The 16,821-nt window shown below is 37.0% G+C and overlaps 1 protein-coding gene across 1 annotated transcript in view; it reads left to right on the top strand.

Annotated features, from left to right (window-relative positions):
- RpL7 (ribosomal protein L7) overlaps positions 1–16,821 on the top strand; it is a 52,659-nt gene that overhangs the window by 14,129 nt on the left and 21,709 nt on the right. Inside the window, exon 4 of the mRNA XM_083133469.1 lies at positions 11,714–11,804. Coding sequence (XP_082989595.1) covers positions 11,714–11,804 — 91 coding nt within the window. The remainder of the gene's footprint in view (positions 1–11,713; positions 11,805–16,821) is intronic.

Genomic DNA, 16,821 nt, shown 5'->3' with positions numbered 1-16,821 from the left:
AAGGTTTATTTTGTGTAAATAAGTCTAGGGTTTAAAATCAAATTCAATTTTTTCACCATTTTAACACCGAAATGTTTTGTTTACCACTTTTGATCATGTTCATTTTTCATGTTTTGGAAGTTGATGTGCATTTTCCTACCATGTTTTGTCGGGAAATTAATTGCAAAATGTGCAATAAACCCTTTAAAAACTAAGTTTAGTTTATTTACGTATGCAACACTTTCTGACATCTGAATTATCCTGAGTGTTATGCAATTCACGGAAAATTATTGCTGCTATAAATATTTGAGAAGCAAAAATGGGCTCCCTTTACACAGGAATAAACTCAATACACTGATAATTACCTAAATGTGCTCTTAGGAAGGAAATGCTTATTTTGTGTAATAAGTAGAGTTTTCAAATCAAATTTTGAGTATTATTCACCATTTTAACACTGATATGTAGAGGCACATATTTTTGGTAATTAAAAAAGCAAAATTTCGGTACAAAAACAGTCGATTTCGGGTTCAAAAGCGGTAAATAAAATGAAATTTCGGTGTTATAGCGGTGAATAATCACATGAAAAGTGCTATATAAAATGACATTTTGGTTTTAAAATTGTGAATATAATCCTAAGTTTGATTTAAAAACTGCACTTATTACACAAAATAAACTTATCCCTTCTAATAGCACATTTATGTAGTTACCAGAGTATTAAGTTTATTCCTGTGTAAAGGGGTTTATTTTTGCTTCTCAAATATTTACAGCTGAATTAATCAATTTTCCGTGAATTGCATAACTCACAGGATACTTCAGACTTCAGAAAGTGTCGCGTCGGTATATAAACGGTAAATTTCGTGTTTAAGAGTTAATTTCGCTTTTTGCAGTTCATTTCGCATTATTTCGTGACAAAACATGGTCACAAAATGTATCTCACACCTTTCAAAAACATGAAAAATTAACACTACAATGTGTTTTTTCACATTTCGTTTTTTCGTCAAAAACGAAATATGCATGCCCCTACTGATATGCCATTTTATATACCACTTTTTATCCCAAATATGCCCAGTTTTTGTAACAAATGTAGATATTTTATTCACCATGTGTGTGTGTGTCTAGCAATAACACTTTGTCCTGTTCACATTTATTTTTATCCTTATCTGTTCACAGTGGTTAATTTTGTCTACTGATATACCGGGTGTCTCATAAATACTACAGGGGTTACAAATATTTATTCAGGGTGGCCACTCATCGGGAATTGTGCTTGAATTTTTCTGCATAGACGTGAAAAATTGCAACTTCATTAAATTCTGATAAATTGATCAGAATTCTCTCGATCTGTTTACTTAGTCCCCTTTGCAGAATATTAGCAACTTGTGTTTGTAGATGTATTTCCAGTTGAGTATGTAAATTTTTCATCTTAAATTAAATATTTTAAATACATGTACAGTTTAATTGAATTAAATTAGAAATACAGTCAACTCTCGATTCAACGACCTTTCACAGTTCCCGGGAAAAGGGTCGTTATTTCGAAGGGGTCGTTATTGGAATTTGCACCAATTTTCAGCTTAAAGGGAGCTCAAACGGACACAAAGATACCTAGGAGATGGTAACACCATTTATCCTGGTAGTTATACAACCTGTTATGCACAGGATGCGTGTTGTGAGAAGGAAAATAGAACATGAAAAAGTTTTCACAAAAGAGAATTTAAAATAATGTTACTTTGTTTCAATTGTGCACAGTCGTTGCTTTTCCAGGAAATTCTTACAATTCTAGTTAATGAGAAACCCGTTTCCACTGAGACCTATGGAAAGGAAAACAATCTCTCCCTTATTGCAAGCGAAACTCGAAGAATCTTGACACCAGTCAGACTGGTGCCAGCAAAAGTCGGGAGATAATCGGGCAGAATGAATGTTTACCAGAATACGGGTTTACTGGAGCATTGTCTGTTACAAGATTAACTGGTAAGATTAGATCTCTCGGGAGAAACAACACAACCTCTCTAGGTACCAGACAAAAAAAAATAAAGGCAGGGCTGTAATTTTCATTCTGGTTCGGTTGTGTAAAATACATCGTAAAAAAAAGTCACTTTTCTTTGCTTCAACCAACTTCATTCACCCTCCTTCCCCATTCAAGGGAGCAGTCCAAACTCCTTCCTTGACTTGCATTGTAATCCAGCGTGAAAAAGGAAATGCGCAACTTGCGATCTATTTTCACCCAAAGCGTATTGTAGGACAGGTCATTAAACAAGTGGCAGTTGATAATCATTCGGGTTTGGAATTGAATTTCACTTTAAACTGTATATTTAGTCCCGATTAGCCCATCAGAATAAAATGAACTGAAAACAAGCTTTATGAAACTGCGCATTTTCACAAATCAAAATGGTAGATCGTTATTTACTCTCACTGGATTTAGGAGTATTCTCGATGTTAAACACCCACCCCTCCAAACGTTTTCCCCTTGAATAATGTCTTTTTAATCAGTCTCAGCGACCATTCCTACATTGAACACACTTTTTTTTTCCTCCACATGAATGGTTCTGAAGAAAGGTAAATTAAATTTACAGTTGTGCTTATCAGAAGGCACAGAACATGAAGTTATTTTAACTCTTGTTTTGCTTTCTGGAGATCGAATTTCGTTATCGTCAAAACAGCTTTGCGAGATTCAAAACAATAACTTTTTCTTCGCGCTGGATGAGTCATCGCTGTTATCAGCAAGCAAGAGCTTAGCAGACGCTAGACAAAACACTGGCGCCAGCTGCATCGTAAAAACAAAGAGACCGGCTGGAAGTTCGAGCAACAGGTGGCGGAAGAGAAAAGTCCCAGCATTTTAAAGATAACGCAACTGTCGAAGACGGAACTTTTAACAGCAGTGTAAAGAAGAAAGAAATGACCCTTGCTTTACGTTTTACCGTCTTACCACGCAACAGACAATAATACGGGCAATATTTCCTATGCAGACAACAGCATTAAAAAAAATATATAATAAATAAATTTAAAAAAAACAACTGAATTCTGCAATTATCAACATTGTCGTGCACACCAGTGGCGGAGAATGAGCTGGGGAAAGGGGGGGGGTCCCTTTTTGTTTTACTTGTTCTATGGTTTTTGTTCGTTTTCAAGAATATATCCAGAACTGGTTGCCCCATTTTAGACGGAAAGGAAGAGGGATGGGTCCTTTTCCACCCTCGCCTGTAATCAGCCCGCATCAGCAAGAAAATCGTGGCTGAAACAATCTGCATCGTTGCAGGTGGAAGTCAAGTGGAACGAAAATGAACTCCTTTACAAGGGAATAAAGTTAATACTCTGATAAGTACATGAAGGGAAAGGTTTATTTTGTGTAAATAAGTCTAGGGTTTAAAATCAAATTCAATTTTTTCACCATTTTAACACCGAAATGTTTTGTTTACCACTTTTGATCATGTTCATTTTTCATGTTTTGGAAGTTGATGTGCATTTTCCTACCATGTTTTGTCGGGAAATTAATTGCAAAATGTGCAATAAACCCTTTAAAAACTAAGTTTAGTTTATTTACGTATGCAACACTTTCTGACATCTGAATTATCCTGAGTGTTATGCAATTCACGGAAAATTATTGCTGCTATAAATATTTGAGAAGCAAAAATGGGCTCCCTTTACACAGGAATAAACTCAATACACTGATAATTACCTAAATGTGCTCTTAGGAAGGAAATGCTTATTTTGTGTAATAAGTAGAGTTTTCAAATCAAATTTTGAGTATTATTCACCATTTTAACACTGATATGTAGAGGCACATATTTTTGGTAATTAAAAAAGCAAAATTTCGGTACAAAAACAGTCGATTTCGGGTTCAAAAGCGGTAAATAAAATGAAATTTCGGTGTTATAGCGGTGAATAATCACATGAAAAGTGCTATATAAAATGACATTTTGGTTTTAAAATTGTGAATATAATCCTAAGTTTGATTTAAAAACTGCACTTATTACACAAAATAAACTTATCCCTTCTAATAGCACATTTATGTAGTTACCAGAGTATTAAGTTTATTCCTGTGTAAAGGGGTTTATTTTTGCTTCTCAAATATTTACAGCTGAATTAATCAATTTTCCGTGAATTGCATAACTCACAGGATACTTCAGACTTCAGAAAGTGTCGCGTCGGTATATAAACGGTAAATTTCGTGTTTAAGAGTTAATTTCGCTTTTTGCAGTTCATTTCGCATTATTTCGTGACAAAACATGGTCACAAAATGTATCTCACACCTTTCAAAAACATGAAAAATTAACACTACAATGTGTTTTTTCACATTTCGTTTTTTCGTCAAAAACGAAATATGCATGCCCCTACTGATATGCCATTTTATATACCACTTTTTATCCCAAATATGCCCAGTTTTTGTAACAAATGTAGATATTTTATTCACCATGTGTGTGTGTGTCTAGCAATAACACTTTGTCCTGTTCACATTTATTTTTATCCTTATCTGTTCACAGTGGTTAATTTTGTCTACTGATATACCGGGTGTCTCATAAATACTACAGGGGTTACAAATATTTATTCAGGGTGGCCACTCATCGGGAATTGTGCTTGAATTTTTCTGCATAGACGTGAAAAATTGCAACTTCATTAAATTCTGATAAATTGATCAGAATTCTCTCGATCTGTTTACTTAGTCCCCTTTGCAGAATATTAGCAACTTGTGTTTGTAGATGTATTTCCAGTTGAGTATGTAAATTTTTCATCTTAAATTAAATATTTTAAATACATGTACAGTTTAATTGAATTAAATTAGAAATACAGTCAACTCTCGATTCAACGACCTTTCACAGTTCCCGGGAAAAGGGTCGTTATTTCGAAGGGGTCGTTATTGGAATTTGCACCAATTTTCAGCTTAAAGGGAGCTCAAACGGACACAAAGATACCTAGGAGATGGTAACACCATTTATCCTGGTAGTTATACAACCTGTTATGCACAGGATGCGTGTTGTGAGAAGGAAAATAGAACATGAAAAAGTTTTCACAAAAGAGAATTTAAAATAATGTTACTTTGTTTCAATTGTGCACAGTCGTTGCTTTTCCAGGAAATTCTTACAATTCTAGTTAATGAGAAACCCGTTTCCACTGAGACCTATGGAAAGGAAAACAATCTCTCCCTTATTGCAAGCGAAACTCGAAGAATCTTGACACCAGTCAGACTGGTGCCAGCAAAAGTCGGGAGATAATCGGGCAGAATGAATGTTTACCAGAATACGGGTTTACTGGAGCATTGTCTGTTACAAGATTAACTGGTAAGATTAGATCTCTCGGGAGAAACAACACAACCTCTCTAGGTACCAGACAAAAAAAAATAAAGGCAGGGCTGTAATTTTCATTCTGGTTCGGTTGTGTAAAATACATCGTAAAAAAAAGTCACTTTTCTTTGCTTCAACCAACTTCATTCACCCTCCTTCCCCATTCAAGGGAGCAGTCCAAACTCCTTCCTTGACTTGCATTGTAATCCAGCGTGAAAAAGGAAATGCGCAACTTGCGATCTATTTTCACCCAAAGCGTATTGTAGGACAGGTCATTAAACAAGTGGCAGTTGATAATCATTCGGGTTTGGAATTGAATTTCACTTTAAACTGTATATTTAGTCCCGATTAGCCCATCAGAATAAAATGAACTGAAAACAAGCTTTATGAAACTGCGCATTTTCACAAATCAAAATGGTAGATCGTTATTTACTCTCACTGGATTTAGGAGTATTCTCGATGTTAAACACCCACCCCTCCAAACGTTTTCCCCTTGAATAATGTCTTTTTAATCAGTCTCAGCGACCATTCCTACATTGAACACACTTTTTTTTTCCTCCACATGAATGGTTCTGAAGAAAGGTAAATTAAATTTACAGTTGTGCTTATCAGAAGGCACAGAACATGAAGTTATTTTAACTCTTGTTTTGCTTTCTGGAGATCGAATTTCGTTATCGTCAAAACAGCTTTGCGAGATTCAAAACAATAACTTTTTCTTCGCGCTGGATGAGTCATCGCTGTTATCAGCAAGCAAGAGCTTAGCAGACGCTAGACAAAACACTGGCGCCAGCTGCATCGTAAAAACAAAGAGACCGGCTGGAAGTTCGAGCAACAGGTGGCGGAAGAGAAAAGTCCCAGCATTTTAAAGATAACGCAACTGTCGAAGACGGAACTTTTAACAGCAGTGTAAAGAAGAAAGAAATGACCCTTGCTTTACGTTTTACCGTCTTACCACGCAACAGACAATAATACGGGCAATATTTCCTATGCAGACAACAGCATTAAAAAAAATATATAATAAATAAATTTAAAAAAAACAACTGAATTCTGCAATTATCAACATTGTCGTGCACACCAGTGGCGGAGAATGAGCTGGGGAAAGGGGGGGGGTCCCTTTTTGTTTTACTTGTTCTATGGTTTTTGTTCGTTTTCAAGAATATATCCAGAACTGGTTGCCCCATTTTAGACGGAAAGGAAGAGGGATGGGTCCTTTTCCACCCTCGCCTGTAATCAGCCCGCATCAGCAAGAAAATCGTGGCTGAAACAATCTGCATCGTTGCAGGTGGAAGTCAAGTGGAACGAAAATGAACTCCTTTACAAGGGAATAAAGTTAATACTCTGATAAGTACATGAAGGGAAAGGTTTATTTTGTGTAAATAAGTCTAGGGTTTAAAATCAAATTCAATTTTTTCACCATTTTAACACCGAAATGTTTTGTTTACCACTTTTGATCATGTTCATTTTTCATGTTTTGGAAGTTGATGTGCATTTTCCTACCATGTTTTGTCGGGAAATTAATTGCAAAATGTGCAATAAACCCTTTAAAAACTAAGTTTAGTTTATTTACGTATGCAACACTTTCTGACATCTGAATTATCCTGAGTGTTATGCAATTCACGGAAAATTATTGCTGCTATAAATATTTGAGAAGCAAAAATGGGCTCCCTTTACACAGGAATAAACTCAATACACTGATAATTACCTAAATGTGCTCTTAGGAAGGAAATGCTTATTTTGTGTAATAAGTAGAGTTTTCAAATCAAATTTTGAGTATTATTCACCATTTTAACACTGATATGTAGAGGCACATATTTTTGGTAATTAAAAAAGCAAAATTTCGGTACAAAAACAGTCGATTTCGGGTTCAAAAGCGGTAAATAAAATGAAATTTCGGTGTTATAGCGGTGAATAATCACATGAAAAGTGCTATATAAAATGACATTTTGGTTTTAAAATTGTGAATATAATCCTAAGTTTGATTTAAAAACTGCACTTATTACACAAAATAAACTTATCCCTTCTAATAGCACATTTATGTAGTTACCAGAGTATTAAGTTTATTCCTGTGTAAAGGGGTTTATTTTTGCTTCTCAAATATTTACAGCTGAATTAATCAATTTTCCGTGAATTGCATAACTCACAGGATACTTCAGACTTCAGAAAGTGTCGCGTCGGTATATAAACGGTAAATTTCGTGTTTAAGAGTTAATTTCGCTTTTTGCAGTTCATTTCGCATTATTTCGTGACAAAACATGGTCACAAAATGTATCTCACACCTTTCAAAAACATGAAAAATTAACACTACAATGTGTTTTTTCACATTTCGTTTTTTCGTCAAAAACTAAATATGCATGCCCCTACTGATATGCCATTTTATATACCACTTTTTATCCCAAATATGCCCAGTTTTTGTAACAAATGTAGATATTTTATTCACCATGTGTGTGTGTGTCTAGCAATAACACTTTGTCCTGTTCACATTTATTTTTATCCTTATCTGTTCACAGTGGTTAATTTTGTCTACTGATATACCGGGTGTCTCATAAATACTACAGGGGTTACAAATATTTATTCAGGGTGGCCACTCATCGGGAATTGTGCTTGAATTTTTCTGCATAGACGTGAAAAATTGCAACTTCATTAAATTCTGATAAATTGATCAGAATTCTCTCGATCTGTTTACTTAGTCCCCTTTGCAGAATATTAGCAACTTGTGTTTGTAGATGTATTTCCAGTTGAGTATGTAAATTTTTCATCTTAAATTAAATATTTTAAATACATGTACAGTTTAATTGAATTAAATTAGAAATACAGTCAACTCTCGATTCAACGACCTTTCACAGTTCCCGGGAAAAGGGTCGTTATTTCGAAGGGGTCGTTATTGGAATTTGCACCAATTTTCAGCTTAAAGGGAGCTCAAACGGACACAAAGATACCTAGGAGATGGTAACACCATTTATCCTGGTAGTTATACAACCTGTTATGCACAGGATGCGTGTTGTGAGAAGGAAAATAGAACATGAAAAAGTTTTCACAAAAGAGAATTTAAAATAATGTTACTTTGTTTCAATTGTGCACAGTCGTTGCTTTTCCAGGAAATTCTTACAATTCTAGTTAATGAGAAACCCGTTTCCACTGAGACCTATGGAAAGGAAAACAATCTCTCCCTTATTGCAAGCGAAACTCGAAGAATCTTGACACCAGTCAGACTGGTGCCAGCAAAAGTCGGGAGATAATCGGGCAGAATGAATGTTTACCAGAATACGGGTTTACTGGAGCATTGTCTGTTACAAGATTAACTGGTAAGATTAGATCTCTCGGGAGAAACAACACAACCTCTCTAGGTACCAGACAAAAAAAAATAAAGGCAGGGCTGTAATTTTCATTCTGGTTCGGTTGTGTAAAATACATCGTAAAAAAAAGTCACTTTTCTTTGCTTCAACCAACTTCATTCACCCTCCTTCCCCATTCAAGGGAGCAGTCCAAACTCCTTCCTTGACTTGCATTGTAATCCAGCGTGAAAAAGGAAATGCGCAACTTGCGATCTATTTTCACCCAAAGCGTATTGTAGGACAGGTCATTAAACAAGTGGCAGTTGATAATCATTCGGGTTTGGAATTGAATTTCACTTTAAACTGTATATTTAGTCCCGATTAGCCCATCAGAATAAAATGAACTGAAAACAAGCTTTATGAAACTGCGCATTTTCACAAATCAAAATGGTAGATCGTTATTTACTCTCACGTTAATCGACCGACAATTTAATGTTGGATTTAGGAGTATTCTCGATGTTAAACACCCACCCCTCCAAACGTTTTCCCCTTGAATAATGTCTTTTTAATCAGTCTCAGCGACCATTCCTACATTGAACACACTTTTTTTTTCCTCCACATGAATGGTTCTGAAGAAAGGTAAATTAAATTTACAGTTGTGCTTATCAGAAGGCACAGAACATGAAGTTATTTTAACTCTTGTTTTGCTTTCTGGAGATCGAATTTCGTTATCGTCAAATCAAAACAGCTTTGCGAGATTCAAAACAATAACTTTTTCTTCGCGCTGGATGAGTCATCGCTGTTATCTGCAAGCAAGAGCTTAGCAGACGCTAGACAAAACACTGGCGCCAGCTGCATCGTAAAAACAAAGAGACCCGGCTGGAAGTTCGAGCAACAGGTGGCGGAAGAGAAAAGTCCCAGCATTTTAAAGATAATGCAACTGTCGAAGACGGAACTTTTAACAGCAGTGTAAAGAAGAAAGAAATGACCCTTGCTTTACGTTTTACCGTCTTACCACGCAACAGACAATAATACGGGCAATATTTCCTATGCAGACAACAGCATTAAAAAAAATATATAATAAATAAATTTAAAAAAAACAACTGAATTCTGCAATTATCAACATTGTCGTGCACACCAGTGGCGGAGAATGAGCTGGGGAAAGGGGGGGGGTCCCTTTTTGTTTTACTTGTTCTATGGTTTTTGTTCGTTTTCAAGAATATATCCAGAACTGGTTGCCCCATTTTAGACGGAAAGGAAGAGGGATGGGTCCTTTTCCACCCTCGCCTGTAATCAGCCCGCATCAGCAAGAAAATCGTGGCTGAAACAATCTGCATCGCACCCCCCCCCCCCTCTACATTTCCTGACAGGAAAAGAGGAAGTCAGTAAGCCAACGGAACACTTTTTTAGCAGATATTACGACATCGACACAATTAGGAAAACATATGAAGTGGGAAACGGGAGTTATGATGCACGTAAGAGCGAAGTAAACTTTTGTGGAAACCTGGATGACAACGCATTAAGCGGGTTGACGATCTTTAGTTCACCTATGTGGTTTTGATTATCTCTAACAGTTTCGCTTTTTTATGAAGTGTTGCAGGGAACAAAGAACACATTTTGAATGAAAGCGGTTACCGGAAGTTGTCGGCTACAAGGCCGAGAGTTGCTCACTCACGGGAACCTGCTGAACTGGACAGATGGGCCAGACTAACAGGTGCCACACATCTGTATTTTCGAACATTCCTGCGATCTTATCTCTCAAGGTGGTGTATTTATTGATGAAAGAGCTTGACCTGCCATACACATTGGCAAAAATTGCAAGTACAGCTGTCATTTCGGGCTGCTCCCACCCTTCCCCGCGAGTTTTCAGCAGCTCTTAGGACAAGGAAACAAAAGGTCGATTTAAAATAACATCCAAGCACATTCGATCTTCTCTTCTCGCGTATCCAAGAGAAAGCGTGGCAAAACAAGCCTGGCGCGTTGGGTAGCGGCCGTCGGGTGCGGGGTAACATTGGTGCACTTGAGGGAGGGGAGGGCAGAGGTCAAGTGCTATTGGATATCACTCAAGCATGGTGTGGTGGTGATTTTTAGTTCAAACCCAATTGTGAGCGGTAGAGCGCTCGTGAAGGAAATGAGTGGGGAAAAAAACAACGCATTTTTCGGCCGATTTCCTTCAATTTTTCAACTTTTTTTTTTCAAACTTTTCTATCTTTTTCTGAATTTTTCACGGTTCCCGGGAAAAGGGTCGTTACTTCGAGAGGGTCGTTATACCCGGGGTCGTAGAATCGAGAGTTGACTGTATTTGATACATTGGAATCTCACAGACCCTTTATATTGTTAATATATTTGTATGTGTAGGGATTGTGAGAGACTGTAATATGTAAGGTTGAAATAGAGGAAACGTCTGCTTGTACCCTTGAATTTTTTCAAAATTAGACTTGATAACCGGAAATTATACAAGGAATACAGTTTTTTTAACACCTACAAATGTTGAATGTATGAGCCACGGGTGACACTGCATGCATCAACACGATAGTCCTACTTCTTGCAACACTCGTATCAACATGGGCCTGTCGATAATGTCTATCGTTGCGATGCCCCCTTAGGGCTGTGATATGAGGCATTGGTGAGACAAAAACCCTGTCTTTGATGAAACCTCACAAAAAGAAGTTGCACGGTGTAAGGTCAGGTGATCTTGGGGACCAAAACATTGCACAAAATATTGAGTGATGTGGGTGAATTGAGTGTCACCTAGCGGCAGGGATATGAACTCTCAGCTTCACGAAACATGCACGCACAAATTGTTTTGCTTTCCTATCGTGTTTATGCATGCTGTGACACCTGTGATGCATACATTGAACATTTGCAGGTTGTAAAAAAACTGAGTTCCTTGTTTGTTCTGGACTGGTTTCATTAACGAAAGTTCAGTAGAACTTGCAATACATTTTTGTAACCTCTCAATTATTTCTGAATCACCCGGTATAATGTTCACCTCACAATTTGAACTTGAAACTTTTTCCCTGCTTTTGCAAATATGATGCTCTTGGGATGCTCATTAAGTGCTAAGTCCCTTAGTTTATCGCTGCATTTGTTGCTTCCAGTTGGACGATAAAAATGAGAAAAATAATGTCTTGTCCAAATGAAGTAGATTGGATTAGTTGTGTAACATCTTCCTTCTTTCTATTTCAGTATCAACCAGATTCCTCCAAAACCTAAGAAAATTCTTCAGCTGTTCCGTCTGAGGCAAATTAACAATGGAGTTTTCATGAAGTTGAACAAGGCAAGTACATAACATTTATGCCATTTTTAGATTGCACTTGGAATAGGGTCGAGTTATAAGCAGGTTGTGAATTGTGATATTATTATTATTCTATTGTTCAATACTTCCCTGTATTTTGACAACAAAAATTATATTTCAGAAAGAAGAAGAACATGAAATTGTTCAGATTGGTACGATATTTACTCACCTATAATGCCCACTTGTATCCAAAATTTCACCCCCCAAAAATGGTGGTGTGTATAATGTGTGGAATAATTCAGACAGCCAACATGAAACCATGCATGTTTTCACTATGTTACTGCATATAGCATACACATAACAATAGGCACAAATACAAATTACCAGGTTGGGTTTCTTCACATGTTTTTTCACTTTGTATCAGAGCATTTTGAGGCATCTAGAAAAACAGCACCGTTCTGGAAGGATTCGATCACGCACTTTACAGCAAATGGGATGTGTAACATCTGTATTTGCCGCATGAGAGATAATAGAAAATATCTTCCTGAGAGCTGCTAATCCATAGCGTGATTATGTAACTGCTGCTCCACTTTTTGGATGGACTGCCTTCAACTTTTCTTGTTTCTCCCATTCTCTTGCATGTCGAATTTTCGAGCCTCAGCCCTGTTGGCATTTTCCTGCATGGTCGTACCTGATTAAGCTGCATTTATCATCTCAAGGGTTTCTGTCACTGTTTTGCCGGCTTTGAAACAGAACTTAATCACTATTCGTTGCTCCTCACTCGCATTCATGACTGGTAACTTTACACCTATTGCTAATGCTAACTGCTTCCATATTTGGCCGGAGCATGGTGTAGCCATTTTTTTTAAAAAAATTCAATTTTCTCTTCCTCCCTGTAATTATTGGGAGGCACAATATACTTCACCTCTTCTAAAAGTCCTATCATTAATATAGGAAAGGAAACAGATATCATCTCTACAGCAAATAATTATGCTACGATTTTTTTTGTTTATTTATTTTACAGAAAGTTTGATATGTGTACACTTAAAAAATCACGTCCTTTGGGTCTAGGGGCAATAGCCCAATTTTGGAAAATATACATTCTTTCGTTTATTTCCTTTTCCATATTGTGGGGTGGGCATTACATTCTCTCCAAATTTGATCCATCCAGAGTCCATAGGACTCGCACTAGAAAAAAATTCTGGAAAATGTTTCTGTAAGCTGGTAACTAACATATTGTTATCCTATCACCCCCTCCCCCTCCAAAAGTATCAGCTTCTTTTCAGCTAAACTTTGCATGATTGTAGGAATGTCCCACTGCTACATGCTACACTTTTCTTTCACTTTCATCTATTGAGATGGCCATTTGAAATATTCTGATGTCCTTCCATTAACTTTTAATTAATGAGGAAATCTCTGCTAAAAGTCCTGTCCTTCCACAAAAATAATAGAATAGAGAAAGCAAAACTGATTTCATCTCTGTGACAATTAGTTCTCAAGATATGATTTTTTTTTTTTTTTGACATTGTCGCCTGTTTGAAAAGCTTACACAGTGTGTGTACAAAGTTTTAAAACTAGCAACGTTGTAACAAGATAAATGCTGCAATGTGCCATTTGGTACATGGCATTTCGTAGTGTCACATGTAGTGAGTGTGTAGTGAAATTGGTGTCTGATAAGGTGCAATATTGAGTGAGTTACAGCTTTCATACTAGTGCAGTGTTTTGTACCCTCGTCATGCATTTGAAAACAGAGAACGAGTGGCGATTAAGTTTTGTGTAAAACTCAGTATAAACCCCTTCAGAAATCGTTGAAATGCTAAAAACTGCTTACGGCAATGACACCTTTTGTCAATCCAATGTTTTCATTTGGCATCGTAATGGTCAGGAAGATGTTGCAGATGATCCCAATGAGGGTCGTCCATCCACCAGTCGAACTGGCGGTAATGTCGAAAAAGTTCGACAAAAACTGAATGAAAACTGGGCGCAGCCACTGATGATGATTGCTGCTGATGATTAATTATTGCAGCTGTCTGTAGATCTATTTTGGAGCACTTGCTAGAGAGATTACGACGAGTGAAACCAGAACTGTTTGAAGCTGGTGCTTGGTTCCTGCAGCATTGCGATTATTGTCCAACTGCTTTTTGGCACGGAAACAAGTGATTGGATTAAACCATCCACTTTATTCGCCAGAATTGGCATTGGTTGACTACTTTTTATTCCCCAAATTCAAATCCCACCTGGGGGGTCCAACATTTTGACACCATTTTGGAAATGAAAGAATCTGTGATGAGGCACCTAAACACAATCCCCAAAGAAGATATCCGCAGGGGCATCCAGCAATTGTACAACCATGTCACTAAGTGTGTACACTTAGGAGGGATGTGCATCGAAAACTAACCAAGCCTTATGGCCAGTTTCACATAGTTACACTTTTTATTAAGCCAGTCTTAAAAACTTTCTAGACACACTGTGTATGCTTGAAAATTTCCATCCGGAGAGGCTCCGTCCTCTAAAGGTTAACACAGAATGGGCTAGAATATCATGAAGTCTATTAGTATTCTTAATTGCAATGCATTTTAACCTTCATGCTATTCAAAAGCCTTTGGTTTCATGTGACTTTATTGATAATTGGTATTACAAAAGTATTCAATAAATGTTACAAAGACTGACTAGCCAGTTAAGATATTTTAGAAAAATTAGTAGTTATCACCATTTATCAAGCCATATGTAATTAAAAACATTGTGTGTTCAAGCAGAATAATGGATAAAGTTCCATTGAAATGAGCATACCAAAATTTCTGATGTCACATGACCACCTTTCCAATTAAAAAAAGATGAAGTTACTAACAAGGTTCCTCAGTTTCCTATATTATGTGTATTTATAGCATTGTAAGGTTTATATTTCTGTATTTGCCATGGACATATTCTCCATTCTGCTTTTACAACCGGTACATGGGTAATTTGCTCATATAGAGTGCCTTTCACTGCCGAGGTGGCCGTGGAGCGGTGGCTAGCAGACCGGTCCGAGAGTCTGTCAGCAAAGTGGATGCAACATACGCATAACTGGAACCGCTAGCTATAATGAAACAAGCTTGTACAATTACATTGACAGTTATCATTAAATTTAGCACTACCTTGTTACAAGAGATGCTGAAATTGTTGTCCTCCTGCTTCCACACATTTATGGCATTTTTTTAAAGGAAATTTTCACCAACATTCATCAGTTCCTCTTCCGAAATTGCTTTAATTTCTCTCCTGATATTTTCTTTCAATTCTTCTGTGTGGCTTCAGGTTTAAAAACTTGGTAGCTCGCCATGCAGATGTCATGAAAATGTATTTTCCTTGTGGAAGGCACTGGAGGGAATTTCGAGAAGTATGTTGCAATTGTTCTCAGTAAGCATATGCCGTTTTACCCTTCGCTTCTTACCAAGAACATTCCCTGTTTCCCTACATTTGTTCACAAGTATCTGTCTCTGTGTGAAACAGGAACATCTAGGAATTCTGCTGCAAAATGCCTTCTGACTTCCATACAAGAATTTGTATTGACGTAAGAGTCTTACATTAAAATTTGTTGATTTAAATTGGATGGATAACGAGGCATTATTAGACTGCAGAAAAGCACCAGTAATACGTAAACTAAGACAAGACAATCTAAAACACTTGTTAACACCTTAACACTTCACAAACACATGCAAACTGGACACCAGGTATCTGGATACTGAAGCACTGATGTGTCCAGTGCCGAGGTCAGCATACATATGTGGGTCGTAAGTGCCGGCGGATGCGCTCTAACTAGTGCTCTCTTGTGCTAGCTACCGCTCCACAAGTATCTAAACCAGAATTAAAGTAAATTATTTAAAGAAATGAAACACTAGTTTACGTAAGCCACTGATCATTCTCCACCGCACTTTTCTGATGGCTGGATGCCTTAAAATTTGTTTAGCGCATCGGTAATGCATCCAGATCAAAGTGATGTCTAGGGAGAGAAATTCGCATGCCATTGCACACGATTTTAATCGGATACATCCACGAAGAGCGTCACACTGTAATTGTTCGCGACAACCATTCATAATGCGCAGCATTTTTCTAACACCTCGAAAAGGAGCAAATTGGTACAAGAATTCAGTCATAACTTTTTACTGGTTAAAGATACGTCGAAAAAAACCTTCACCATTGCATTTCTCGTGAAATTCTAGCCTGATTTGATATTACCTTTGATATTACCCCCTTCCCATTTAAAATTATGAAGTTGAATTCAAGATGGCTGCCGAACATGCGGGTGATGTCAGTGTGGTTCCCCCTTGGCCTGATAACGATTGGTCATCGCCATTTTCATGTCCCATGCCGCAGTGGCCTTGTACTGGGGGTGTTAAGTGACTTATTGAGCCACCCTGTAGTGTTGCTACATGAAGGAAACCTATGTTCGAGTTGAATTTAAAATGTGACACATTTTATGAATATTATAGAAACTGCCAGAAAATAATTGTTGGACTTCTGTTTTTGTTTTACTTGTATGCCTGCATTTGTATTTTATTTCTATTACATTGATTTAATCTTGATGGGCTGTATAATAAATATATTAGGGATGGGACGATATGAAATTTTGGCCGATACCGATAACCGATATTCTACCGATCCGATATAAAATTAGAAATGGTCCCGGAAGAACCTGAAAGGTTCATTGACCTTAAAAAAATGTGTGTTTCAAAGTGACTGCAGTGCAAGAGAAATTGCATATTTAGACATTTACTTTTTAAAAAGTAGGGCATGAAGATCATCCATAAAAATTACAACAAAAATGGCAGAATTTTGCACTAAACTATCAGATATTATCGATATATCGAATCGGTAAAATAATCGGTAATTTTACCGATACACCGATATGCCTATATCGGCCGATACCGATAGAGTACCGATTAATCTGTCCCATCCCTACAATAAATAATGAATTATTGTGGTAAACCAGGTCAAATTTGCAGAATACTTCACTAGTATCCATGTTGTAAAATGATATTTCCATACAAAGATCCATGCTCTCTCTCTCTCTCTCTCTCTCTCT

The sequence above is a fragment of the Lepisma saccharinum genome, chromosome 13, assembly GCF_977018435.1.
Source record: "Lepisma saccharinum chromosome 13, izLepSacc3.1, whole genome shotgun sequence".
Lineage (NCBI taxonomy): Eukaryota > Metazoa > Arthropoda > Insecta > Zygentoma > Lepismatidae > Lepisma > Lepisma saccharinum.
This window is presented reverse-complemented; position numbering and strand designations above follow the sequence as displayed.